We start from the raw sequence: 27660 nt of genomic DNA on the forward strand, positions 1-27660 counted from the left end.
TTAAATTGATTTCGACAATTTAATTTTGATAATAATTTTTATATATTTAATTTTCAGAGCTTGTTTTTAATCCAAATATAACATATTTATATGTTTTTGGAATCAGAAAATGATGGAGAATAAGATGAACGTAAATCTGGATCGTTTCATAATTTTTATTTTTTTTTACAATTTTCAGATTTTTAATGACCAAAGTCATAAATTAATTTTTAAGCCACCAAGCTGAAATGCAATACCGAAGTCCGGGCTTTGTCGAAGATTACTTGACCAAAATTTCAACCAATTTGGTTGAAAAATGAGGGCGTGACAGTGCCGCCTCAACTTTCACGAAAAGCCGGATATGACGTCATCAAAGACATTTATCAAATAAATGAAAAAAACGTTCGGGGATTTCATACCCAGGAACTCTCATGTCAAATTTCATAAAGATCGGTCCAGTAGTTTAGTCTGAATCGCTCTACACACACACACAGACACACACACACACACACGCGCACACACACACACACACACACACACACACACACACGCACATACACCACGACCCTCGTTTCGATTCCCCCTCGATGTTAAAATATTTAGTCAAAACTTGACTAAATATAAAAAAAAAAAACATTTGAGGCTGAAGTTCTATTGAGACAAAAAATCAGGGAAACAACGTTGAGTTTAGTAAGTTGACCACATATTATTTGATTTTCTTGTGAGCGTGTCATTACGCAAATCGATGCTTAGATTTACAGTCAATATGATTTGGTAAGGTACGCGTGTTTTCTTTGTTTTTCCTGTAACACTGATAGCAAAATCAATCAAAAACCAGTGGAAAAGCTCAATGATGTATATTGAGTTATGATCACGTTTGCCAAGGTAAATGTAGGTATGAAACTGCCTTCGTTCGCAGAAATAGAAATAGTGTTTAGGTAACTGAAGTCCAAAGTGAAAACAATGCTTTGAACGATTTTTTAGAAACCGCCTAATTAAAACACGGAACAACTATGTTTAAGAGTTTTCAAGATTGTGCAGTTATATGTGTTGTGACATTGTAATCTGCGCGTACGGGTAGTTATTTTGGGTACATATAGGCTTACTCCGTCATTCGCTCTGCGCTCAACCAGGAACTGAAATTGCTGTGCATTTGAATGTTGTTGGGGTGGTAAGATGCGATCATCACTACGTCGACTTTTCAGGCGACGAAGAGAGCGTTTTAAACTGTTCGCGGACAAGCGAAGGATATTAAACTGCCAAGGAAGTGAAATGCAGCAATTTGTTACCACATTTTAGCAGAACTCGCCAAAAAAGAGACTTAAAACTGTACGTTTTGCTGACGGCAGTGTCTGCAGTCGTGAATTACTTCTAGTCTGAAAAGGTTATACAGGAGAGTGCTCGACCACAGTTGGCCATGAATTCATTTTGTTACAAACTAATGATTCTTGCCGCCAGCGTACTTCCAACATTCGGTGAGTATGGGCTATCAGGCGTGTTTGGCTTTGTGTGTGTGTGTGTGTGTGTGTGTGTGTGTGTGTGTGTGTGTGTGTGTGTGTGTGTGTGTGTGTGTGTTTCGGGCAAACGGGGCTGCCGTGGCCGCAGGGAACATAGTGTAAACGTAGCATTACAGTCGAATAGTGCCGCTGTGCTGTACCGGTAGAGGAAAAACCACAGAAATCGAATCCGGCGAGACGTAACTTTTAATTTAAAATTTGATTATTTTTTTAATGTATTGAATTATAAACATTTCGATTGTAGCCAGTCGGTGCATCTTGCCTTCTTTGGTTAGCTATACCTGTTTACACCCATCCGCATGGCAGCTATGCTTTGAGTTTCTGTTTTGGTGCGAATCATTGTAATTTACTTCATCTGTATTTATTCTTTGGGAACGAAGTATGCCGTGAGGGGTGACACAAACTCAGCTGGTTTGTTGCAATTTGTCCAGCTTTATATAAAGGCACTCCGCCTCCCGTAAACCATCACAGACCTCCACGAGCGTTTACATTGGGCAAACATAGTACCGTTAGAACTCTTACCGGTCGGGAACATCATGGCTGCTTTCCGTTCAGAGTGAGTCATTCGTCAAAGAATGTATTTCGTGCCGATAGAACCGTGTGAATCGAACGTCTCGTTATGCGCAGTGGCATGGTGGTAAGACGTCGGCCTCCTAATCGGGAGGTCGTAAGTTCGAATCCCGGTCGCTGCCACCTGGTGGGTTAAGAGTGGAGATTTTTCCGATCTCCCAGGTCAACTTATGTGCAGACCTGCTTGTGACTGAACCTCCTTGTGTGTACACGCAAGCACAAGACCAAGTGCGCACGGATAAGATCTTGTAATCCAAATCAGAGTTCGGTGGGTTATATAAACCCGAAAATACCCAGCATGCCTCTCCCGAAATCGGCGTGTGCTGCCTGAATGGCGGGGTAAAAACGGTCATACACGTAAACATTCACTCGTGCTAAAACATGAGTGAACGTGGGAGTCTAAGCTCATGAACGAAGATGCAGAAGAAGAAGAACGTCTCGTTATGGCGCTGGACCTTCTTCTTCTTCTTCTTCTTCGTTCGTGGGCTGAAACTCCCACGTACACTCGTGTTTTTTGCACGAGTGGAATTTTACGTGTATGACCGTTTTTTAACCCGCCATTTAGGCAGCCATACGCCGTTTTCGGAGGAAGCATGCTGGGTATTTTCGTGTTTCTATAACCCACCGAACTCTGACATGGATTACAGGATCTTTTTCGTGCGCACTTGGTCTTGTGCTTGCGTGTACACACGGGGGTGTTCGGACACCGAGGAGAGTCTGCACACAAAGTTGACTCTGAGAAATAAATCTCTCGCCGAACGTGGGGACGAACTCACGCTGACAGCGGCCAACTGGATACAAATCCAGCGCGCTACCGACTGAGCTACATCCCCGCCCTGCGCTGGACCTAACTTTCAAAATCTAAATAATTAATTGACAGCTTGTTACGCAAACATTATCAGAACACGAAGTAATTAGTTTATCATCAAAACAAAGTCAGTATTGTTCGAAGTTTGACACGTTTGAAAGTAGCAGGGAGCCTGGGTGTTTGCCAGGCAAACTCGATGAATGAATCGACTGGTGTTTGCAACTTGCAGCTCTTCTTAATTGATGACTGGGACGTGGTCTACCGAAAACGATACAATTTTACCCTGTTCAAAATGCTTGTCGACTGAGAGTTCAACCATGTTACACTGTTTGTTGCTGTGTCTGTGTATGTTGAGTATTGCGCGCATACACACGTGCTTCCACGACAGGGATACTATCACATCAAATGAGCTGCATCTTACCATTGCCCAAGCAGACGAATTTCCCAATATCCGCTAGTTTCTTCGAAGTCGCCGCCAGTCGGTTTGTGTCACTATCAGTCTTTTTTTATTTTTTTATTCAGAGGTACACAGTAACATGCTGTTGCAGATAGCAGAGTCTCATTAAAACCACAATCTGACGACTAAAGTCATCACGTATGTAAAAAAAGGAAAAGTAGATCACACGGGGTCAAGATGGCTCAGGGGTAAAATAAACCACGAGAACTGGTGTGTGGTTTACGCATACTAAATAGCCATGTGTCATTTTATGCTGTTAAAATAATGCTATTGCAAGAGTGTTCCATAAGGTTAGAATGTTTTATGTTGTAAAAGTGTTCATCGTTCTGTGAACCTCATGTGAGACGTGGTGGGGCTTTAACCTCTTAAAAACGTCGATTGAGGCAGGGCTCCCGACGAACACACACACACACACACACACACACACACACACACACACACACATACACACACACACACACACACACACACTTTCTACTTGACTTCTAGTAGGTGTGTTTGTCTTCTTGTGCGTATAGCACGCTAGGGCCCCGACTGCATGAGTAATTAATCGTCGTAGCTGACGATATTTTTGAAACTGGTTCCGTGCCGGTTTAATCGTTGCGCATTTACCATCGCAAACACACTAATAACTAATAACTAATAGGTCCGGGCTTCGTCGAAGATTACTTGACCAACATGTCAACCAATTTGGTTGAAAAATGAGGGCGTGACAGTGCCGCCTCAACTTTCACGAAAAGCCGGATATGACGTCATCAAAGACATTTATCAAAAAAATGAAAAAAACGTCTGGGGATATCATTCCCAGGAACTCTCATGAAAAATTTCATAAAGATCGATCTTGTAGTTTACTCTGAATCGCTCTACACACACACACACACACACACACACAGACACAGACACACACACACACACACACACACACACACACACACACACACACACACACACACACACACACGCACGCACATACACCACGACCCTCGTCTCGATTCCCCCCTCTACGTTAAAACATTTAGTCAAAACTTGACTAAATGTAAAAAGCGTGCTATCCTCTTCAGGGCAACCGCTACCGCGGTTTTCTGGATTGTTAATTTCACTGCCTTTGCCACGAGCGGTGGACAGACGATCTTCCGAGTGTACGGTCTTGCGGAAAAAATGCAATGCGTTCAGTTTCATTCTGTGAGTTCGACTGAGCTTGACTAAATGTTGTATTTTCGCCTTACGCGACTTGTTTCTTTTTAACACACCTTCCATTTCATTTGCTCTACTTAGAATTCTACTTTATTCAAAAGCATTCTGATGATTGAACTGAGAGTACAACAACAAAGCTAGTGAGTCACGAGTCAGTACAGTTCGTCCGCGAACCAAGCCGCAACGTGAAGTTTTGGTCCCGAGTCTATAGAAGCAGCACTAGTTGACAAAATTTAGTACACACTGAAATGAACATAGACAAAGATTGTTTCAGTTATTGCAATTAAGACATAAGTCTGCTTGGCATCGAGTTTCTTCAACCCGTATCATATAGCCTATGTCTCTGCTTCGACAGAATCTCTGACACCTCTCGCTACAGTCAGTCGCTCATCAGAGTTTAAAACTGATCTCCATTATTGTTTCTCCAAAACAAGCAAAGAGCACATTTCTTTGAATTGGACTCTAGAAGAAAATTTGCAAATAAAACAAACGAATCGGACCTCGACCAATAGTCTATAAGGGCGTACTGGTCTAGCTCGCTTATAACACAACATATTCTTGCACATTGTTCCAACTACCCGATATTTTTCATTTTTACTAAGAAAACACATTGAACAACGTTTTAGAAAAATATCTTATCTGAATCGTGTCGCATTTGAAAGATATGCCGTCATTGAATGTGTGATGTTTTCCTTATCATTCATATGTTACTTGCCTCCCTTGATTTTCGTTTTTTTATAATTCTGCAAAAAACAATTTCCTTCTCAAATACAACAGAGAAAACTAGAAAGACAAAGTGTGTAGAGATCTTAATTCCTTATTAAGATTAATTTTTCGAAGGCTATCAGCATGCGATTTCATTGTTTTAAAACAATTGCTTCAAAATGATCTCCCTTGCACAAAACGTTGGTTTCCACTATTTGATTTTAATTTGGGATAATTTTAAATCGATATCAAGAAGAATGAATCTAAAAATCACTGCAATCAGTCTTAGAATCCTGAAATTTTAAAAAAAAGTTGCTTTAAGTGATCTGATATCATGATACTGATAAATGGAGAAAAAACAAGTCGCGTAAGGCGAAAATACAACATTTAGTCAAGCTGTCGAACTCACAGAATGAAACTGAAGGCAATGCAATTTTTCAGCAAGACCGTATACTCGTAGCATCGTCAGTCCGCCGCTCATGACAAAGGCAGTGAAATTGACAAGAAGAGCGGGGTAGTAGTTGCGCCGAGAAGGATAGCACGCTTTTCTGTACCAATACAATACAATACAATACAATACAATACAATACAATAACTTTATTAATCTCTAAAAGAGAAATTGCATTGCTGTCCGTAATAATAACATACATAAAACATTCAAAATAAACATTTGTTCTTTGTCCTGAGAAAATACAGCACATTGGTTATCACATAAGAAAGTATATTAAAAATAAATTAACATGCATTCACCATCAACAATGCACAAACGAAAGTCAGCACCTTGCCGGTTATCACATATTGTCTAAGAGAGTAGAATAAGAGTATATAATCATGCAAAACAAAATCAACAATACTGAAACAATACAGAACACTGACCCCGTGCATCAGAGCGACAACACCAGCATCTACCGCCCCACCTGAGAATTGAAGATGTGAATTACAGATGGAATGAACGAATTTCTGTAGCGTGTTGATCTTGCGGTTGGTTGTCTGAATCTGTTGCTCCTGTCTGTCCGTCTACTGTCAAATTCCGGTCTGAGTGGGTGCGAGTCGTCAGCCAAAATCTTCTGTACCTTGTCAGTCAGTCGTCGTTCATGTGTTGATGTGAAATTGTCCTGCTTCCTCCCAACCACCCCACTTGCTTTCCTGATGAATTTATCTAATCTATATATCCCTGTCTTGCTTGTTGATGTTGCCACCCCAACACACGGAGCCAAAGTACAACACACTATTGCACGTTGAAGTGTAAAACATCTGAAGGATTTCTTGTCTGATGTTAAAAGACCTGAGTTTTCTCAAAAAGTACAGGCGAGAGTGGAGTTTCTTCACAAGGGCATCAGAGTTTGGTTTCCATGTCAACTTATTGTCTATAATCACCCCCAAATACTTATACTGCTCTACCTTCTCTACGACCTCCAGCTTGATCACTATCTCCCTGTGTACATGTTCCCCCCTCCTGTTGTCCATTATCACTCTTCGTTTTAACTTTCTGAGCGTGTTTTTAATCCAAACATATCATATCTATATGTTTTTGGAATCAGGAACCGACAAGGAATAAGATGAAAGTGTTTTTCAATTGATTTCGACAATTTAATTTTGATAATAATTTTTATATTCTTAATTTTCAGAGCTTGTTTTTAATCCAAATATAACATATTTATATGTTTTTTAGATAAAAAAATGATGGAGAATAAGATGAATCATCCCCTGTTCCCCTGAAGCACGGAGTACCTCAGGGCTCTGTTCTAGGCCCGGTTCTGTTTACACTATACACACAGGACCTATCTGACGTCATCTCGAGGCATGGCTGCGAACACCACAAGTATGCCGACGACACCCAAATAGAGGATTCTGCTCCCCCCAGTGATTTTCCAAAAGTGGTTAAAAACACTGAGCGCTGCATTGAGTCAGTTAAAGACTGGATGATAGACAATAAACTCAAGCTGAATGACCCAAAAACTGAGGTGATGCTGTCAGGCTCAAGGCATGCTTTAAATCAGACTGACTGTACTTCCCTGACAATAGGCGACACTCAGATTGTCTCCCAAACCGCTGTTAAGGACCTAGGCGTGTACCTGGACTCTGCTCTGACAATGCAAAAACACATTAGTTTTGTTTGTAAATGTGCCTTTTTTGAGTTGCGCAAGATTTCCTCTGTCAGATCATTCCTGACACTCCAAGCCACTGTTCAACTTGTCTCCTCTCTGATCCTGAGTCGACTTGACTACTGCAACTCATTGCTTGCCGGCCTCCCCACTGAAGAACTTGATCGCTTACAGAGAGTCCAGAACAGTGCTGCTAGGCTCATTCTGCAGAAGTCTAAGAAAGACCGTGTCACTCCCCTACTTACCACCCTTCACTGGCTTCCTATGAAGTATAGAATCGAGTACAAGCTGGCTCTGTTGGGGTACCGCTGTTTTGAGAAATCACTTCCCCCCATATTTGTCCCATTCCCTCAGTATCTACGAGCCATCCCGTTCTCTCAGATCCTCCTCTGAAAAACTCCTTCGCATCCCCAAAACCAGGACCAAGACCTTTGGTGAAAGAACCTTTAGGTACCAGATTCCGACCGTCTGGAACTCGCTTCCAAGTTCTATCCGTGACTCCAGCAGCCTTTCCTCCTTCAAAACACAACTCAAAACATACCTGTTTCGTAAAGCCTTTGCTTAGCCTGAGTAGACTCTCCACAACTCTATTCTGTTTTGGAACTCTCTACCCTGTATGTGCTTTATGGTCTATTTGTCAATGGTATCTTTGTGTGTGCGCGTGCGTGCGTGTGTGTGTGTGTGTGTGTGTGTGTGTGTGTGTGTGTGTGTGTGTGTGTGTGTGTGTGTGTGTGTTTACTTTTAACATTGTACGCTAAGTTTTGCTTAGTGCCTGAGATCTTGGTGTTATGTCTCAGTTAAATGTATGCTTTGTATGCTTGTTGATTTGTGCTAGTTTATTCTATAATGAATTTGTAAAGCGCCTGGAGCCAATTGATGGGACTCGCGCTATAGAAAAGTTATTTATTATTATTATTATTATTATTATGAAGGGAAGGGAAGATGTTTTATTCCACTGTCTCCAACCACAGTATGGGTCAGCTAGTTTTAGTGAATAAGAACTTTCAACATGATGTAAAATGTGTGTTTAAAACAGACCGAATGTTAGGTGTAGAAATTCAGATAGATGATAAGAAACTGAATGTAATCAATGTGTATTCCCCAACAATAGTGAATGAGAAAGAACCTTTTCTTAAAAGATTAAGTACCCACATTGAAACGATTGAAACAGATGACGTTATTGTATGTGGAGATTTCAATTGTGTTCTGTCAAATTCACTTGATGTAATTTGTGGTGATGATCATGCACAGAAAGCTATAGACAATTTTAAACGTTTTTTGAGTGACTGTCAGCTGGATGATATGTGGAGACTCTTTAACCCAGATTGCAAAGAATTTACGTGGAGTCGCAAGAACCCATTTATAGCAAGAAGACTTGATTACATTTTAGCCTCTAGTGGAGTGGTCGACCACGCCAGCGATTGTATTATACAGTCAGTGGCTCATTCAGATCACCGACAGGTCATCTTGACCTACAAAGTAACGCACGTGTTGCGTGGTCCATCATACTGGAAGTTTAATGATAGCCTACTACACGATAAAGCATTAGTTGACAACATCAATATATTTCTTAAAAAATATGAAGAAGAATCAAGTAATGAAGATGCACAAATAAGATGGGATATATGTAAAATAAAAATAAGAGAGATGTGTATATCGTATTCTAGAGAAAAGAAAACTCTCAGTATAAACAAACACACCCTTTTACAACAGCAGTTAAATGAAACGGACAGACTTTTGGCTCTGGACCCCAGTAACGCCAGACTGGTGACTAAGCGAGAGCACATCAAGCAGGAGCTAGAACTATTTACAATACAAGAAGCTAAAGGGGCACAAATTAGATCTAGGATAAAATTCATTGAGGAGGGTGAGAAAAACACGCGTTATTTCCTAAACTTAGAGAAAGCTCACGCAAAAAATAAGATACTAGATAGAATAGAAATAACAGAGAATGAATTTATCACAAGTCAGTCTGAAATATTAAAGGAACAAACCCGCTTCTTTACTAACAGATACACTAAAAACACCAATTTTAATAACTTTCTTGGGGACGAATTTTTAAAAAACACTGACATCCCAAAATTATCAGAGGAGCAAAAGGGCAGTATTGATCAAGAAATTACAGAAAAAGAACTCCTTATTGCACTTAAGGGAATGCGAAGTAATTCTGCTCCAGGATTGGATGGAATAACAACCAATTTCATAAAGTTCTTCTGGAGTAATATAAACAAAATGTTATTATCCTCTTTCTGGTCAGCCTTTGAAAAAGGGGAACTATCTGTATCCCAGAAGCGAGCAGCAATCACACTGATACACAAAGGAAAGGGGTTGAAACGAGAGCACCTAAATAACTGGCGTCCTATATCTGTAACGAACACCGACTATAAACTATTAGCGAAATGCCTTGCAAACAGATTAAATCAAGTCGTCAATTACTTAATAAGTGAAGATCAAGTTGGGTTTTTAAAAAAAAGAAATTCCAGCACTGTTATTAGAATGATTGATGACGTCATTGAATATATGAATAACAGTAATCAACCAGGTATTTTAATGGCGCTGGACTACAGAGCTGCTTTTGACACGATATCTAAAGAATATATGCTCTGGGCGTTCCAAAAGTTCGGATTTGGTAAACATTTTATTAGGTGGGTCGATACTTTAACAAAAAATACAGAGAGTAGTATTAATTACATGGGATGGATCTCGAGTCCATTCCCATGTGATGCTGGGATAAGACAAGGATGTCCATTTTCGCCATTAGCCTTTGTTCTGGCCCTCGAAGTGTTAGCAATCAAAATCCGTGCAGATCAAGATGTTAAAGGGATTAAACTGCCAAGGAATTCTGATAGACATGGTGAAATTCTTAAACTACTTATGTATGCTGACGACATTAGTTTCTTCCTACAAGATGAGAAAGACCTAAGAAACGTGTTACATCTTATAACTCAGTTTTCAAAATTTTCAGGGTTAGCAATGAATGATCAAAAGACAGAAGCAATGTGGCTTGGTATAAATAAATTTTCTGCTGACCGACCATGTAATATTATTTGGAAAAAACAAATCAAAATCTTAGGAATTCATTTCAACAACTCTGTCCCAGCCTCCAACATAGAAGAAAACTGGGAACCTAAACTACATAAAGTAAATTCATTAATAGCAACATGGTCGAAAAGAAACCTAAGTATAATGGGGAAAATTTGTATAGTCAAAACATTAATGTTGTCACAGTTTACTTACGCACTGCAATCTCTATGTGCCACAGAAAACTTCCTCAATAAGCTAAATTCATCTCTATTCCGATTTATCTGGAAGAAAAAATATTCAAACAAAAGAGCTTATGAAAAAGTTAATAGAAAAGTAATGTGCCAAGAGACAAATCTTGGAGGTCTGAAAATGATTAATGTCAAAGATGTACAAACATCATTTCTAATTTCATGGATTATGAGGCTGCTGGACGGAAGTAACGCAAAGTGGCAACAGATTCCATTAGCATCATTTTTAAATCTGGGCGAACGCTTATGCTGTCTGCGCTCAAATGTGAGTGCAGAAAATTTTAAAGGACTAGGTGCCATAAAGCAATATTTCTGGAAACAAGCTTTTATCACCTGGCTAAACAATAAACACAAGATCAAAGAAATAAGCAGTAATGAACAGCAGATAAGTGTACGCAATCAAACCTTATGGAATAATACAAATATGAGGTACAGGAAGCAAACACTATACATGAATGACTGGATAAAGGCTAAAATATGCGTTGTTAAAGATGTTTTTAACGATAACGACATGTACTCTTTTGAGGAAATATGTGAACGAACTGGATATAAACAGTCTCGCCTATTTGAATATAATGCAATACAGACTGCCATTAAAGCTCTATTATTGCGTGATACGGGTCAGGCCCGTTCTGATCATATGCCATTTATACAATTATCTCCACGCCAAATCCGCCTAAAGATGTTAAATTATGAGACAAAGGAGCCAAGCTCAGCTGGATTTTGGTCGAACAAATTAAATATTACATTAGAAGATAAACACTGGAAATTAGCTAACGAATGCTCGACAGAAACCCGTCTTCGTCTATTGCATTGGAAAATTTTACACAATATATATCCCACCAATATTTTGCTACATAAGATGGGAATTCGTCAAACAAATCTCTGTCAGTATTGTAACGAAACCGACTTCATCGAGCACTTTTTTTGGCAGTGTAGAGCAGTGCAACCCATATGGCAGGAATGTCAAGGGTACATATTTAAATATACAGGCAAAAATATAAAGTTAAGCTGCGAAGAGGCTCTTTTTGGGTATTTCACACGTGATATCCCCAGAGAGAAAACCTTCATAATTAATCACCTTATATTGATATCGAAAATGTGCGTAAGCCAGTTTAAGTACGGAAATCCAAAAACTAACATGAAGATCTTATTTCAGAACCAAGCTCGACTTCGAAATCTCTAGTAAAATTGAACTGTGTATAAGAATATAGATAACTAGTAGTATTGTGCTGTTAATGTAAAGTTATTTATGTATGCGCTGTATGATGCTGTGCTGAAAACTAGTACTGTAATTGGATTAATTAACTTGTTATGTATTGTCCCGCTGAAAATGTATTATATAACAGAATTATGGGAACAACAACAACAACACACACACACACACACGCACACACACACACACACACACACACACACACACACACACACATATGCACATACACGCAAACATTAGTTAAATTGTTGTTGAATAAAAAAGTAATTTAATGGAAATGTAACCTGTAATGTAAAAGAAAACAAAATTAAAATTTCATTAAAAAAAAAAGACCAATGAAGAAGGATATGCTCACCGCCCAAAAAGAAAGAAAGAAAAAAAAAAAAAAAAAAAAAAAAAAAAAAAAAAAAAAAGACGAAAGAGGCAAAAAAAAGATGGGTTGAAGCAGCCTTGCATGCAACTGAGGTCAAAAAAAAAAAAAAAAAAATTATTATTATGAACGTAAATTTGGATCGTTTTATGATATTTTTTTTTTTTAACAAGTTTCCGATATTTAATGACCAAATTCATTAATAATTTGTTAAGCCACTAAGCTGAAATGCAATACCAAAGTCCGGCCTTTGTCGAAGATTGCTTGGCCAAAATTTCAATCAATTTGATTGAAAAATGAGGGTGTGACAGTGCCGCCTCAACTTTTACAAAAATACGGATATGACGTTATCAAAGACATTTATCGAAAAAAAGAAAAAAACATTCGGGGATATCATTCCCAGGAACTGTCATGTACAATTTCATAAAGATCGGTCCAGTAGTTTGGTCTGAATCGCTCTGCACGCACACACACACACACACACACACACACACACACACACACACACACACACACACACACACACACACACACACACACACACACACACACACACACACACACACACACACACACACACACACACACACACATACACCACGACCCTCGTTTCTTCTTCTTCTTCTTCTTCTTCTTCTTCTTCTTCTTCTTCTTCTTCTTCTTCTTCTTCTTCTTCTTCGTCGTTCACTAGATGGAGATGTCCCTCGTTTCGATTCCACCTCTATGCTAAAACATTTAGTCAAAACTTGACTAAATGTAACAAGTCGCGTAAGGCGAAAATACAATATTTAGTCAAGTAGCTGTCGAACTCACAGAATGAAACTGAACGCAATGCCATTTTTCAGCAAGACCGTATACTCGTAGCATCGTCAGTCCACCGCTCATGGCAAAGGCAGTGAAATTGACAAGAAGAGCGGGGTAGTAGTTGCGCTAAGAAGGATAGCACGCTTTTCTGTACCTCTCTTTGTTTTAACTTTCTGAGCGTGTTTTTAATTCAAACATATCATATCTATATGTTTTTGGAATCAGAAACCGACAAGGAATAAGATGAAAGTATTTTTAAATTCATTTGGACAATTTAATTTTGATAATAATTTTTATATATTTAATTTTCAGAGCTTGTTTTTAATCCGAATATAACATATGTATATGTTTTTGGAATCAGCAAATAATGGAGAATAAGATAAACGTAAATTTGGATCGTTTTATAAATTTTTATTTTTTTTTACAATTTTCAGATTTTTAATGACCAAAGTCATTAATTAATTTTTAAGCCACCAAGCTGAAATGCAATACCGAAGTCCGGGCTTTGTCGAAGATTACTTGACCAAAATTTCAACCAATTTGGTTGAAAAATGAGGGCGTGACAGTGCCGCCTCAACTTTCACGAAAAGCCGGATATGACGTCATCAAAGACATTTATCAAAAAAATGAAAAAAACATTCGGGAATTTCATACCCAGGAACTCTCATAATTTCATAAAGATCGGTCCAGTAGTTTAGTCTGAATCGCTCTACACACACAGACACACACACAGACACACAGACACACACACGCACATACACCACATACACCACGACCCTCGTTTCGATTCCCCCTCGATGTTAAAATATTTAGTCAAAACTTGACTAAATATAAAAACAGCTTTTGAGACTCAGGAATCGTCAAATATTTTTGCTTACAGTTACACATAAACATAAACAAGTCGCGTAAGGCGAAAATACAACATTTAGTCAAGTAGCTGTCGAACTCACAGAATGAAACTGAACGCAACGCAACGCAGCAAGACCGTATACTCGTAGCATCGTCACTCCACCGCCCGTGGCAAAGGCAGTGCCAGTGAAATTGACAAGAAGAGCGGGGTATTCGTTGCGCTGAGAAGGATAGCACGCTTTTCTGTACCTCTCTTCGTTTTAACTTTCTGAGCGTGTTTTTAATCCAAACATATCATATCTATATGTTTTTGGAATCAGGAACCAACAAGGAATAAGATGAAAGTGTTTTTAAATTGATTTCGAAAAAAAAAATTGATAATAATTTTTATATATTTAATTTTCAGAGCTTGTTGTTAATCCAAATATAACATATTTATATGTTTTTGGAATCAGCAAATGATGGAAAATAAGATGAACGTAAATTTGGATCGTTTTATATTTTTTTAATTTTTTTTTACAATATTCAGATTTGTAATGACCAAAGTCATTAATTAATGTTTAAGCCACCAAGCTGAAATGCAATACCGAAGTCCGGGCTTCGTCGAAGATTACTTGACCAAAATTTCAACCAATTTGGTTGAAAAATGAGGGCGTGACAGTGCCGCCTCAACTTTCACGAAAAGCCGGATATGACGTCATCAAAGACATTTATCAAAAAAAGGAAAAAAGGTGTGAGGATATCATACCCAGGAACTCTCATGTCAAATTTCATAAAGATCGGTCCAGTAGTTTAGTCTGAATCGCTGTACACACACACACAGACAGACACACACACACACACACACACGCACATACACCACGACCCTCGTCTGGATTCCCCCCTCTACTGTGACGTTAAAACATTTAGTCAAAACTTGACTAAATGTAAAAAGCATTGTTTTCATTTACATTGTGACCTACATAAAACATAATTGAACATGTGGATATCATGACTGACAAAGAGGCCTCTTTATTTTTACAGCCGATTGTTTTGCACCTAAATTCAGATCATTTTCGTGGAAACTCACTTACAATGATAAAAATGAATCATGCTCAGTTCATGAACACAGAGCCAATAATTGCAGATTAATTCCACCAATGACTTTATAAATGTTAACGTAAAATGTGACTGAAACATCATGTGCTAACATAAATTGAAGCAAAACATAATGGGGATTTTAACTTACGAAAGGCCATTATACATCAAAGCAAATAAATGCATTTGAAGAATCTTTTGTGCTATCAATGTTGTCTTGAACACACACACACACACACACACACACACACACACACACACGCACACGCACACGCACACACACACACACACACACACACACACACACACACTCACACACACACACACACACACAAACTCGCACACACACGCACACACGCGCACATATGCACATACACTTTAATCCAGAATCACACAGACGAACACACACATCCATACATACTTACATACACACAAACATACAGACACATTCATACACACACGCAAACACACACTCACACACACACACACACACACACACATACACAAACACACACATGTTCACACACACACAAACACGCACACACGCGCACACACATATATATATATATATATGCACACACACACACACACACACACACACACACACACACACATGCGCGCGCACACACGCAAACACACACAAACAAACAAACAAACAAACAAATAGTGGAAACAAGTGTTCTGTGCAAGAGAGTTCAAGAGAGATAATTGTGAAGCAATTGTTTTAAATCAATTACATTTCATTATCCATTCAGTGACGCATATCTTTAAATGCAATACGATTCAGAGGAGATCATTTTTCTAAATCGGTTTTCATGTGGTTTTATTTGTATGAAAAGAAAAGATCGGGTAGTTTGAACAATGTGTTAGCTTAACGAAACGATAGACCCGACCACCTTGCAACCCAATAGGTAACTTGCGGAGAGTGCCGGTGTAGCGATGTCATATTTCTCCTGATGTCAGCTTTCTCGAGTCACTCGATATGTACCCGAGACGGAAATGTTGTTTCCTGGTCAAGTTAAAGAAGTAAACTTATTTAAGGGAGAAAAACATGGCACTTTCTTGCAAGTGAAGGAAATTGGTGGTGAATTGTTATAGATTTCACACCAACATTTGATTTCTTCGAAAAGGTGCACTGAGTGGTTACGTTCCTTGAGTGAGAAGGGAAACATTTTTAGATGAATCACAAGTTTGTGTTTAAGTAACAAAAGAATTGGTGGGACAAATTTGACCCCATGAATGTTTAGTACCCAAATTCGGTCGTCAGAACTATATCGAAGAGTGTTTGTGTTTTTCAGTATGGAGTTTATACAAAATCAACGAGGCCAAATAAGAAACTGAGCTGACATCAGGAGAAATCTGACATCGTTATACCGGTCCCTTTCAAATCCCACAAATTTCATAAACCACTCCGACACAAACTTACCTATCGGCTAACATCACAGGAGCTTGAATCAAAATGCCGATCGATCGATCCTACTCCTAGGTGCATCTTTCACAAATATACCGCTCAATTCATTAAAACACTTCGGCCACTGTTGATTTTAATCAACTAATGTTATTGTATTTAGGAGTGACGGTGTCACCGTGTGGCAGTGACCAGACGGCAGAAATGATACTGAACAAGACAGACAACACCTACACCTGTAGCGGGTTCCAGGCCGATCAACAGGTCACGTGGAGATTGTTGACAGACAACAGTAAATACACGGCGGGTACCTGTCCAGGCAATAACGCCCCGTGTACCGGGGGAAGTGCGGGCTCCGCCTTCATCCCCAGCAGGGTGAGCAGCACGGCCATCAAGCTGACTGTGGACGCTACAAAAGTGAGCAATGACGTCGTAGTCAGGTCAGGGACCTTGAATTGTTTAGCCTCCAGCATTAGCGACAGCTGCCAGACTGACTACGTATGTAAGTAGAAAAGATTTTATTTGCAAAAAGCCATATTCATTTTGAACATAACTGATCCGGCTGCCACGTGTGTATAGTTTAACTAATTCTCCACAACTAACATACAAAAGTATGCGTTGCGCGCATCATCATATGTTTTAACCACTAGTGTGATAATGATTAGAACACATCTTATTTCTACACGGAACTTTGGTTTCTACTCAAAAAGGTAATACAGTATGCAAAATATGCACACACTAATGCAAATGTTTATGACATCATTTATAAAAACAGACAAATGAACATGGAAATGCAAACCGCATTTGTGTTTGTTCTTGGGTTAGTAATAAGGTGCTGCGATGTACGAGGACCAACTGATAAGTTCTGGGTCCGACTAAGAAGAAGTTGACTTAGAAATTCAAAACTTTGCAAAATGTCATAGTAAGACTTTATGCAAAATATAATGCGCAATTTCATCAGGTACTTTGTGTGACTTGGTTTCTCAGGAAATCAAAGAAGGAAACTGAACGCATTGTATTGTTTTCACCAAGACTAGTCAATCTTAGGCTGGCCGAACCCCCGCGACTAAGAAAGCGGGCACATTGTCTTGTTAACACAAACCAAATGAATCTAATTTGCATACACTGGGTTTTCTTTGTTTTTGAGCTCGTATTAATCCAAACACAAAATAGGTATATATTTTGTTGTTGATCTAAGAGATGGTGGTAAACACAAAGCAATCAATTTAAATCTGTTTGCAGAATATTAATGTTAATCACTCTTTGGATGAAAAAGATAAGGAATTACTTTTTATGTTTCCAAGGGACTGGGTGGCCGAGTGGTAACGCACTTGCGCTCGGAATCAAGAGGTTGCGTGTTCGACCCTGGGTCAGGCCGCTATTTTCTCCTCCCTTTCCTAACCTAGGTGGTGGGTTCAAGTGCTAGTCTTTCGGATGAGACGAAAAACCGAGGTCCCTTCGTGTACACTACATTGGGGTGTGCACGTTAAAGATCCCACGATTGACAAAAGGGTCTTTCCTGGCAAAATTGTATAGGCGTAGATAAAAATGTCCACCAAAATACCCGTGTGACCTGGAATAATAGGCCGTGAAAGGTGGATGCAGCGCCTAAAGGCAGTCGATCTACTGGCCGATGTGAATGCGTGATATATTGTGTAAAAAATTCCATCTCACACGGCATTAATAGGTAACATGCGCCTTGAGTCGCCTTGTGTGGTGAGATACGTGCGCGATATAAATCCTCGTAAATAAAAAAAAATAAAATAAAATAAATATAATACCATAGTGCACATATTTTTTTTACCAGCATTTCAATCACTTTGATGATCTTAAACCATGGATATTTATCGGAATAAAGTCGAGGGATATAATCTGGTACAATTTGATTGTACAGTTTCGTGACACACACATCAACACCCTAGTCTCGATTCCTGGTCTATCTAGAAGAAAAAAAGTCGAAACTGGAAAAGGTGGCCATATGCGTGACATGGAAGTGAAAAATTAAAAGTGTTCTCAGACACCAAAATTATATCGAATATCAAAGAACAGCATCTTTGGGATTTATATCTTTAAAAAAATAAGATAATCAAAGACTAACTGTGTGACCTGCGCGATGTTTTATGACGTCGCTTGATAGCATCGAGAGGTTGCCGCATGGGTTACCACTATTTCCACACTCGAACACCAGAATTCACAATACTTACCACACTAACAACATGTAATTGCCAAACTTTACCCGCCGATACACTAACATGCATTACACCTGCCATTTACTGACGGAGCTCGTTGTAATCTCACCTGGAACCGTTGGTCGCAGAAAACGAGGGAACATTCTAACACTCTCAGGTCTAATCTAAGACAAAAGTTGTTTACAATGAAAAGGAAAAATGATGTAACAGATTGAGTTCTGCTGGAACTGTCTTCAGATGCATAACATTTATGAATCAGGAGAGGCACATGATTGAGAAGTGTTAAGTTAGCAGGCCGGCCGGCCGGGGATGGCTGATCTTATTAAATGCCTCTGTCCGTCTGATCATTCCGCTTTTGTACGTCTATAACTCTAGTGTTTAGTCGGCGATTTGCCTGAAATTTGACATGACATATGCCACACCTATCGCATACATTTGGAGGATATAATTATCCAGCTACTCGATTAGCAAACGCCGAAGTTATGCCCGATTATGCGCTCACGCGTGCTTTCCATCGCTAATAGCTCGGGTGTTTCAGCACTGATTAGCCTCACTTTGACGTCCACTTGGAAATATATATATGAGGAGGGTCTGATGCTCCCAATAGGCTGTCTGTGAAGGGATACTTTTTACATTTGGTCAAGTTTAGACTAAATGTTTTAACGTAGAGGGGGGAATCGAGACGAGGGTCGTGGTGTATGTGTGTCTGTCTGTCTGTCTGTGTGTGTGTGTGTGTGTGTGTGTGTGTGTGTGTGTGTGTGCGTGTGTGTGTGTGTGTGTGTGTGTGTGTGTGTAGAGCGATTCAGACTAAACTACTGGACCGATCTTTATGAAATTTGACATGAGAGTTCCTGGGTATGAAATCCCCGAACGTTTTTTTCAGTTTTTTTTATAAATGTCTTTGATGACGTCATATCCGGCTTTTCGTGAAAGTTGAGGCGGCACTGTCACGCCCTCATTTTTCAACCAAATTGGTTGAAATTTTGGTCAAGTAATCTTCGACGAAGCCCGGACTTCGGTATTGCATTTCAGCTTGGTGGCTTAAAAATTAATTAATGACTTTGGTCATTAAAAATCTGAAAATTGTAAAAAAAAATACAAATTTTATAAAACGATCCAAATTTACGTTCATCTTATTCTCCATCATTTGCTGATTCCAAAAACATATAAATATGTTATATTCGGATTAAAAACAAGCTCTGAAAATTAAATATATAAAAATTATTATCAAAATTAAATTTTCGAAATCAATTTAAAAACACTTTCATCTTATTTCTTGTCGGTTCCTGATTCCAAAAACATATAGATATGATATGTTTGGATTAAAAACACGCTCAGAAAGTTAACACGAAGAGAGGTACAGAAAAGTGTGCTATCCTTCTCAGCGCAACTACTACCCCGCTCTTCTTGTCAATTTCACTGCCTTTGCCATGAGCGGTGGACTGACGATGCTACGAGTATACGGTCTTGCTGCGTTGCATTGCGTTCAGTTTCATTCTGTGAGTTCGACAGCTACTTGACTAAATGTTGTATTTTCGCCTTACGCGACTTGTTCTCTCTCTCATTCTCTGCTAAGAGATTGTAACAAATCTCGGAAGAAAGTCTCTGCTGACTTTCAATTGTTTCTTTCACAACTTCTGATATTTTATATATATACACACAAACAAATAAGGAAAAAATAACCAAAACAAGCCTTCACGTTTTCACAAATATTTGGGCCTCGTGGCCTTCGTCAGGGTGTGTATATTTGACAAAGCCATGTGCTATACTCCAGATGAGTCGCGTAATAACCCAAGTACTAATAAATACAAGGAACTTAGTCGATAAATATCGACAGGGGGCGGACAAATGGTTTACATGTGAAATGTGTGTATATGGGTGTGGTTCTGAAACAAACAAACAAACAAACAAACAAACAAACTATGTGAACCCCCCCCCCCCCCCCTCCCACCGCTCGCGGGCTGAACGACTGACGTCACATGTCGCTTCGGTCTTTTCCAGAAGAACACCGCGTGTACATAATACACAATTCGATCGCGTAGCACTGCCAATGCCCGTTTTCGCAACGAAAACCGTGCTGCTGTTTCTTGTGTGTTAAATCTGAAAGCAATATAAGTGAACGAACAATCGAAAACTGATATCACGTTACTAAACTCCCAAAAGTAATAAATTACTTCTGACTGCGGTACACAATACATTTTCAAAGCAATTTTTATTATTTTCAAGACATAAAAAATACAACGGAAGAAAAATGCAAGCAATAACAATTTTTTTTAAAGTACAGACTAAATACTGAAGCTCTCTATTTCTCTTTAGTATGTTGGATTCAGGTGTACTTACTCACAGTTGCAGACAGATACAGATTCAAACACGTGTCGAGCGTAAAACAAAAAGTGAAACTAGAGAATAACATGAACCTGAAAACTTTTAAAATATTTGTACCCAGCACCAAATGAGATTATTGTAAAAAAAACATGTAATACAAAGTGTGTGTGTTCTACATAAGACAGGAGAATTTACATAGCAACAGAAAACATGCTTGTAAATCACTGAGCACCAATGTAGCTAACTTTGTCCGTCTCACACCTTGTTAATGTTAGTGTCACTGGTACGCAACCTGTTCTTCATGCTCTACTCTTTCCACCCGCGGTGCACTTTGTCCATCATTGACATTGTCCTCAGCTTGTGGTGAACTCGGATTTAAAAAAAAACAGGACAGCATTTTCGAAAACATCTTCTCGCACTTTCAAAGAAATGTCAAATGCATAAACTGTGTCATAAAAAAGCACAGGCACTGTATCATTGGTTTGGCACTGTTGCAGAAAGTCCTTGTCATCAGCTTTCATTTTGGCAGAGCAAGCGACACCCACAGTCCGACGAAAAATGTCCTGCATGTCAAGGAACATTTGCACAATGTTGTCTTTGACAAATGCCAGTCCTCCTCGGTTAAGCACCGTTGTCATGTCAGTTGAAGAATCACAATCACTTTCTGACAGCTCACTGAACCTCAGTGCTTCTAAACAGCGCAGTTTCTCGTATCTGTATGCACCTTTCTTGAGGCCCCAAACTTTCTTTTTTAGTTTCTTCACCACACTCCCAGCAACATACCTGATCACATCCTTCCTCACACACTGGCACCGGTCGGTCATTCGCGTTGTCTTCCTGTTTGCACCAGACCTGATTACCACTAAAATTTCCTGGTGTACAAATGAGGCTAAAAATGTGTACAATCAGAATTTTAAGGTGTACAATTCATTCTCGCTGTGCTTTATTCCCCCCTCAAACCCCATTATTTAAAGACTGTAAATACATGTAAGAAAGAATTTGTGCTGAAAGTAAATTAAAACAGTTTTGTTGAAAAAAAACCCCATACACTATTAGATATTTGAAAATGTGACACAAAACGAATGTTAGAAAAACATAATTTTTATTTTTGACCTCTGAGGAAAATTTGCATCAGCTGCTGTCAGCAGTATTGAGTCAGCCCTTCATTTCTGTCACTGCACTGGTCAGTATTTTCTGGTCTCATACAGTCCTCTTTACACATTGCTTTCTAGGCTCACACAGTCCTCTTCAGACTTATATATAATTTTGTTATTTTAAATTTTTTTTTAATTTAATTTTTTTTGTTTTTTTTTGTTTTGCGTATGATTTTAATGTCTGGCGTATAATCGTACAGCGGTCTTCAATTTCGTAAGATTGTACGCAAATTTCGTACAGTAACCAGGTCTGTTGCACCCATAGGTTGCTTCGACCAGCCTTTCAAACATCCTGAGGCAAATGGAAGCTGATGCATGAGTCGACTTGGTGACCTCTGTAATGCTTGCATGGCTTGCGTAGTACAATGAGTGAGCCTTTTCCTTGGCCGCGTTCCGGAACTTCCCTCGTAGACCAAGGCATGACTCAAACACCTGAAGTTTGTCCCGAAGAACAGCACCTGTCAAACAGACCACAAAGTCTTACACTTGAACACATACAATAGAACCACCTTTGTATTACCTCAAACAATCTGAGAAAGCGGGTCTTTAAAAGGAGGCAGTCTTAAAATGAAGGAAAATTTACAGAAGTTATGCACAGACAAACTGACAAAATAAGGTCTTAAAAGGGAGGGAATATCAAATTGGGGGGGGGGGGGGGGGGTGGTCCACTGTATATATATATATATACAATAATAGATTTTTATTAGTCCATATCTTGGGATAATTCCCTGCCTCGTATAACTTTAAAACAAAGGCAAACACACACACCATTGTATCCAAAAAGAACACTTGCACATTGACAAGCTTCATATTGATTGATTGAAGTCTGGAATGTGTACGCGAATGATCAACAATAATTACACGTATGCCATACAGGGAGCACTGCTTACTATATATGACAGCTTATTCTCAGCGTAACTGAATAACTTGAAATTTAAACTTGAAATTGTTTTACATTATAAGCAAAAGTGAAAACACTACTCCAACAAAATTGTATTCATTCATACAGTGTTTCTCTAAACACTTACAGTCCAAGGTTTTAACATGGCTTCACAGATCAGCTGACAGGCATTCATTTTCTGCAATCTCACTGCACACCTCTTCCAAAAGTGGAACTGTCACCTGTTGACATTTAAAAACACATGTAAATGTACACACAGTGACACAATAAAAAATCATGCGTAATGAGAATTATCCAAAAATATTATATGATGCACTGGTGTCAAATGTGTTATGGTATTTTATGTTATCACAGAATCTAAGTCTTGAAAAATACACATGTTCACACAAAAATATGGCAAATACCACATGAGACTGAAATATACACAAATCTGCAGTAACTTGACTGAGAAATCACAAGCGGGTGTGGTTGTAGGCTTCACAATCACAAGACAAACAAATTCTGCCTTTATGTTTAATATTTTTTAACAATAAATGTTGCAAATGTAACGAATAACTTCTCACCTTTTGTGAAATAGTACTTTGAGCTTGACACACTTCTGACAAAAGTGGTGCTTGCTTCCTGAAACAAAATTATTCAATGATGAAAAGAACTGAATGTGGCAGTGTTCAAAGTGATATTCAAACTTGTATGTAACTATCAGTACCTATACTGTAAAACGAGAAGGCTATTGGCATGCTCGTCAATCAGTATGTGTCATTCAGTGTTTTGTGCTGTAACAATGAAATGCAATCAATGCAAGTTCGTGCAGTCTAGAAATAAATACAACAATAATTTCAATTGAAACCACAAACTAGTCAAATAAATTGTGTAAATAGTTGGACAAAGAGATGGTTATTAACCCAGGGAAATAACAGGATTTCTTAGCAAAACTTTCCCAACCCATTTACCTGATTCAGTCCGGCTTTTCTGCTTTTAACACTTACTTTCAGTTTCACTAGAATATATCACAACTACAAGAATAACAATGGAACAGGAATGAGATTTTGTTTTGTTTTTGTAAACTACATCAGGATTTAACTAGTTTGGAAGCTCTGCTTACATACAAAATACAGACAGTGACGTTCAATCGTGGTGGCTGATCATGCAGTGCACTGACTGAGACGGACGATTCGATTTGATCGCTTCACCACGCCTTTCCAACTATGTAATCCCATACAGTTTTGGTAGATACATGCTTGTGCAAGTATGTTATTAGTATTACCAATATGAATCTTATTTTCCTTTCGATGGTCAGTTTTACTCACCTCTGTAACGGCAGTCACCTCTGCGAATGCTGTCGAAGAATCTAACCGAAAGTAAACATTCTGGGAATCTACGCGCATCGGCCTTGACGCAAGTCAATGAGCGCGGCGCGGCGAAGTTGACCTCAATCTTCCCGCACCGTAGACCAGATTAGTAGGTGCTTGATTTTGGTATTTTGATTTTACATAACATTAAACCTTTCTTGGGGTTCATGGTATGGCAACAGCCATAATAATATTATATCATGTATAATATTACATTTCAGCATATTTGAATTACATGTCATCATACCAAACTGTCATACATTTTTATTCCCACATCATTCTGATTGATCACAACCAAACCTACTATCAGTGGACACATCCAAATGTAAGCGCCTGTTCTTGACAACTTTTAATCGATCTAAAAATAGCAACTTGCTGGGTCATTTGCCGCCAACAGACACTGTTTGGCCTGTAGGTAAAATGTACAATGTATTTTCTGATTTGTGCACAAAAGCTTTTTTTCTTTTTTCTTTTTTTTTAACATAACAATGTTTAATGTCACTGTATGTTTAAAAGACCATGGTCATATTTGTAAAAAAAATGTTAAATTAGAAAATAAATAACATTTTGGTTCATGATTTTTCCTACACCTGTGCTGAAAATAAGAAATAAAAATGTCGGTATATAAGTCGCTCAAATACAACTAGGTATGAATGGCTCGGTTTGAGCTTGTTGCAGTTGACCCTGCACAATACGACATATCATGTTTTTGCGATTTTGCCGTCACCCCTCCCATAGGGTGACGTATTTCACAACTTCCTGTGTTACACAAACTCTGTGGTGACCAAATTTGCCTTCACTCCTCCCATAGGGTGACGGATTTCACAACTTTCTACAGATGAACAATGTTGCCTCCACCCCTCCCATAGGGTGACGGATGTCACAACTTCCTGTGTACACAAACTGATGACGTATTTCACAACAAAATGGCGCTGCCCATGGTCAACCTCGAAACTATCCGTATAGAATGGGGGCTCGCCCATAAAAAGAAAGCGCGTTTAACCGCCTTTCGGTGAAGCGCTGCCGGCCATTTCAACTGACTAACAGGAGTGGCTTAGTGGTTACAGCGCTTGCCTCCAAAGCTGGCAAACAGTATTTGGCTACAACTGAGTTGTATGTGTTTGTTAGCTGTTGGGGGAGCTGTTTATATAGTTTTTATTTTTATGTTATTCGTTCCCTCCCTTCCACTACTTTTAGACACTTTTTTAACACTTATTTTGAAGAAAACAAAACACCTTAAATGAACAATTTTCTTTTTGAGAGCCATGCTACAGCCTTAACACAAAAACAATTAAAACATTATAAACACCTGTGAATGCATGTCGGAGTATGTATACTATACTCTGTGTATGTCAAGCTACACGTACACCGGCTCCTTTAATGCACACACACACACACACACACACACACACACACACACACACACACACACACATACACACATACACACACACACACACACACATATAAACACACACACACACATATAAACACACACAAACACACACACACACACACACACACACACACACACATGCACACACACATACACTCACGAGCACGCACGCACGCATGCACGCACGCACGCTCCCACGCACGCTTGCACGCACGCTCGCACGCACGCACGCACACACTCACATACACACATACACACGCACACACACACACACACACACACACACACACACACACACACACACACATACACACACACACACATACACACACACGTACACACACACACACACACACACAATAACACACGCGGAGGGTACTGTCAAGCTTTTATAAGTTTCCCACGTAAGCGCACATACAGACACAGACGCATACGCTTACAGACAGAAAAAACAGCACGCACATGTGTATAGATCTCCATAGATTTGATGAGGTGTTTGTCAAAATGTCAATAAACCTCCTCGTTAGCTCTTTGTTTTGCTTTGTCGATCAAAACTGCTACCTTAAACGTTGTTGTATTGAGCACAAAAATAGAAATGTTCGCTCAAATACTTTCATTGTTTAGATACAAATCGACGGCAAAGATTCCAATACCCTACGGTCTAAAACGAATTTTATGCTTAAATCATAAGCAAAATTCTCTGGATGAGATAACACAAAACTCGGCATTCAAAGATTTTCATTAGATGGGAGCCTGTCAATGTCATTGTATTTCAAGACTCAAAGACTGCACCATTTAAATGTTCTGAATGCTTTGCTAGCAACTGGCTCTCAGTCATGGAAATAAATCTAACAGAAGCCCAACCCCCGTACCAAGCAAATATATATACCTTAAAATGTTTTATTTTTTACTAAGAGAGACGCGAAATACCCCTTTCAAATCTTAATGAGATCAGCATCAGGGGGAGGAGGGGGTGGGGGGAAAGGTGGGCGCGTGTGTGTGTGTGTGTGTGTGTCTGTGTGTGTCTGTGCCTGTGTCTGTGTGTCTGTGTGTCAGTGTCTGTGTGTGTATGTGTGTGTGTGTGTCTGTGTGTGTATGTGTGTGTGTGTGTATGTGTGTGTGTTTAATGCAACAAAATACGGAATTGTATATTCCAACGAAAACAACCACCTTCATATCACACATCTGATCACACTGTATTTGCATGATGACAATGCATTAATATCAGTACTTGAGGGTTTCGGGGCCCCTTAACTCTTGGGACCCTCTTAAACTCCGCTGCACCCTCTAAAATCTTAAAGTGGGGGTCAAGGGACCCTCTAGTTGGGGCGTCCGTGGGGAGCCCTGCTTTGGGGTTCCTCGGGCTATGTTTAGTGACTGGAAATTCCACAGGAATGGGGAGGGGAGTTTTATGGTGGCGCATCATTCTTGTCTTGTATTACTTTGTTTAATTCTTTGTTTGTGTGTGTTAATACTTTTAGGAGCAGCAGTTTTAATGGTGAAAAAAAGAGAAACTTTTAAAGCATGTTTTACTTTGACAATGTGTCATGCGTCTCTGACCATTAAAAGAGCGATAAAATAGCACTTTTGCAGATAAAAAGGATGTCTGCAGTAAAGCGATTGATATATATGTATGTCTCAGTTCCAGCGCAGGGCACGTGCAGCACACAGACAGGAACAGGATCAGAACGGTTCACACGGACAGGAAGCTGTAGTCTGCAGGATGGAGCAATGACGTCACGTGGCAGATACAGGTGTGAATGGTACCAGAGACATCAGGTGAAAAATGAACTAATGACTGTGTTGACTTGTTTTAGTCAGTTGGTCCTTGTAGATTTGTCAAAAGCGAATTACATAGTCTACTGTACTTGGTGTGATCATGAATCCACTGATTGCAATTGCGAAGTAGGAGACGAGGTGGAAGAAGCCGGGGAGGGGTAGGACGGGTAATCTTGAGGCTATAGTATGCAGCAGATATTACTTTGGGGAGGAGGGGTGGGGGTAGAATAGGAGGT

General features: G+C 39.3%; 2 protein-coding genes and 1 long non-coding RNA gene across 4 annotated transcripts in view; 2 read left to right on the forward strand and 1 right to left on the reverse strand.

The window, feature by feature from the left end:
• The first annotated feature begins 1150 nt into the window (after positions 1–1150).
• LOC138972257 (uncharacterized) overlaps positions 1151–27660 on the forward strand; it is an 86065-nt gene continuing 59555 nt past the window's right edge. The window contains exon 1 of the mRNA XM_070344976.1: positions 1151–1454. Coding sequence (XP_070201077.1) covers positions 1397–1454 — 58 coding nt within the window. The 5' untranslated portion in view covers positions 1151–1396. The remainder of the gene's footprint in view (positions 1455–27660) is intronic.
• On the reverse strand, positions 21931–25217 carry LOC138973284 (uncharacterized). Of its 2 annotated transcripts, none has more exons than XR_011457947.1 (4): positions 24208–25217; positions 23464–23521; positions 23028–23121; positions 21931–22457 (listed from the first exon to the last, which is right to left on the reverse strand). It is a non-coding gene; the product is annotated as an uncharacterized lncRNA (long non-coding RNA). The 2 variants fall into 2 exon arrangements; XR_011457948.1 differs by lacking the exon at positions 24208–25217 and adding an exon at positions 24003–24094.
• LOC138972256 (uncharacterized) overlaps positions 27275–27660 on the forward strand; it is a 31131-nt gene continuing 30745 nt past the window's right edge. Inside the window, exon 1 of the mRNA XM_070344974.1 lies at positions 27275–27424. Coding sequence (XP_070201075.1) covers positions 27275–27424 — 150 coding nt within the window. The remainder of the gene's footprint in view (positions 27425–27660) is intronic.

Source organism: Littorina saxatilis, linkage group LG8 (genome assembly GCF_037325665.1).
Source record: "Littorina saxatilis isolate snail1 linkage group LG8, US_GU_Lsax_2.0, whole genome shotgun sequence".
NCBI lineage: Eukaryota > Metazoa > Mollusca > Gastropoda > Littorinimorpha > Littorinidae > Littorina > Littorina saxatilis.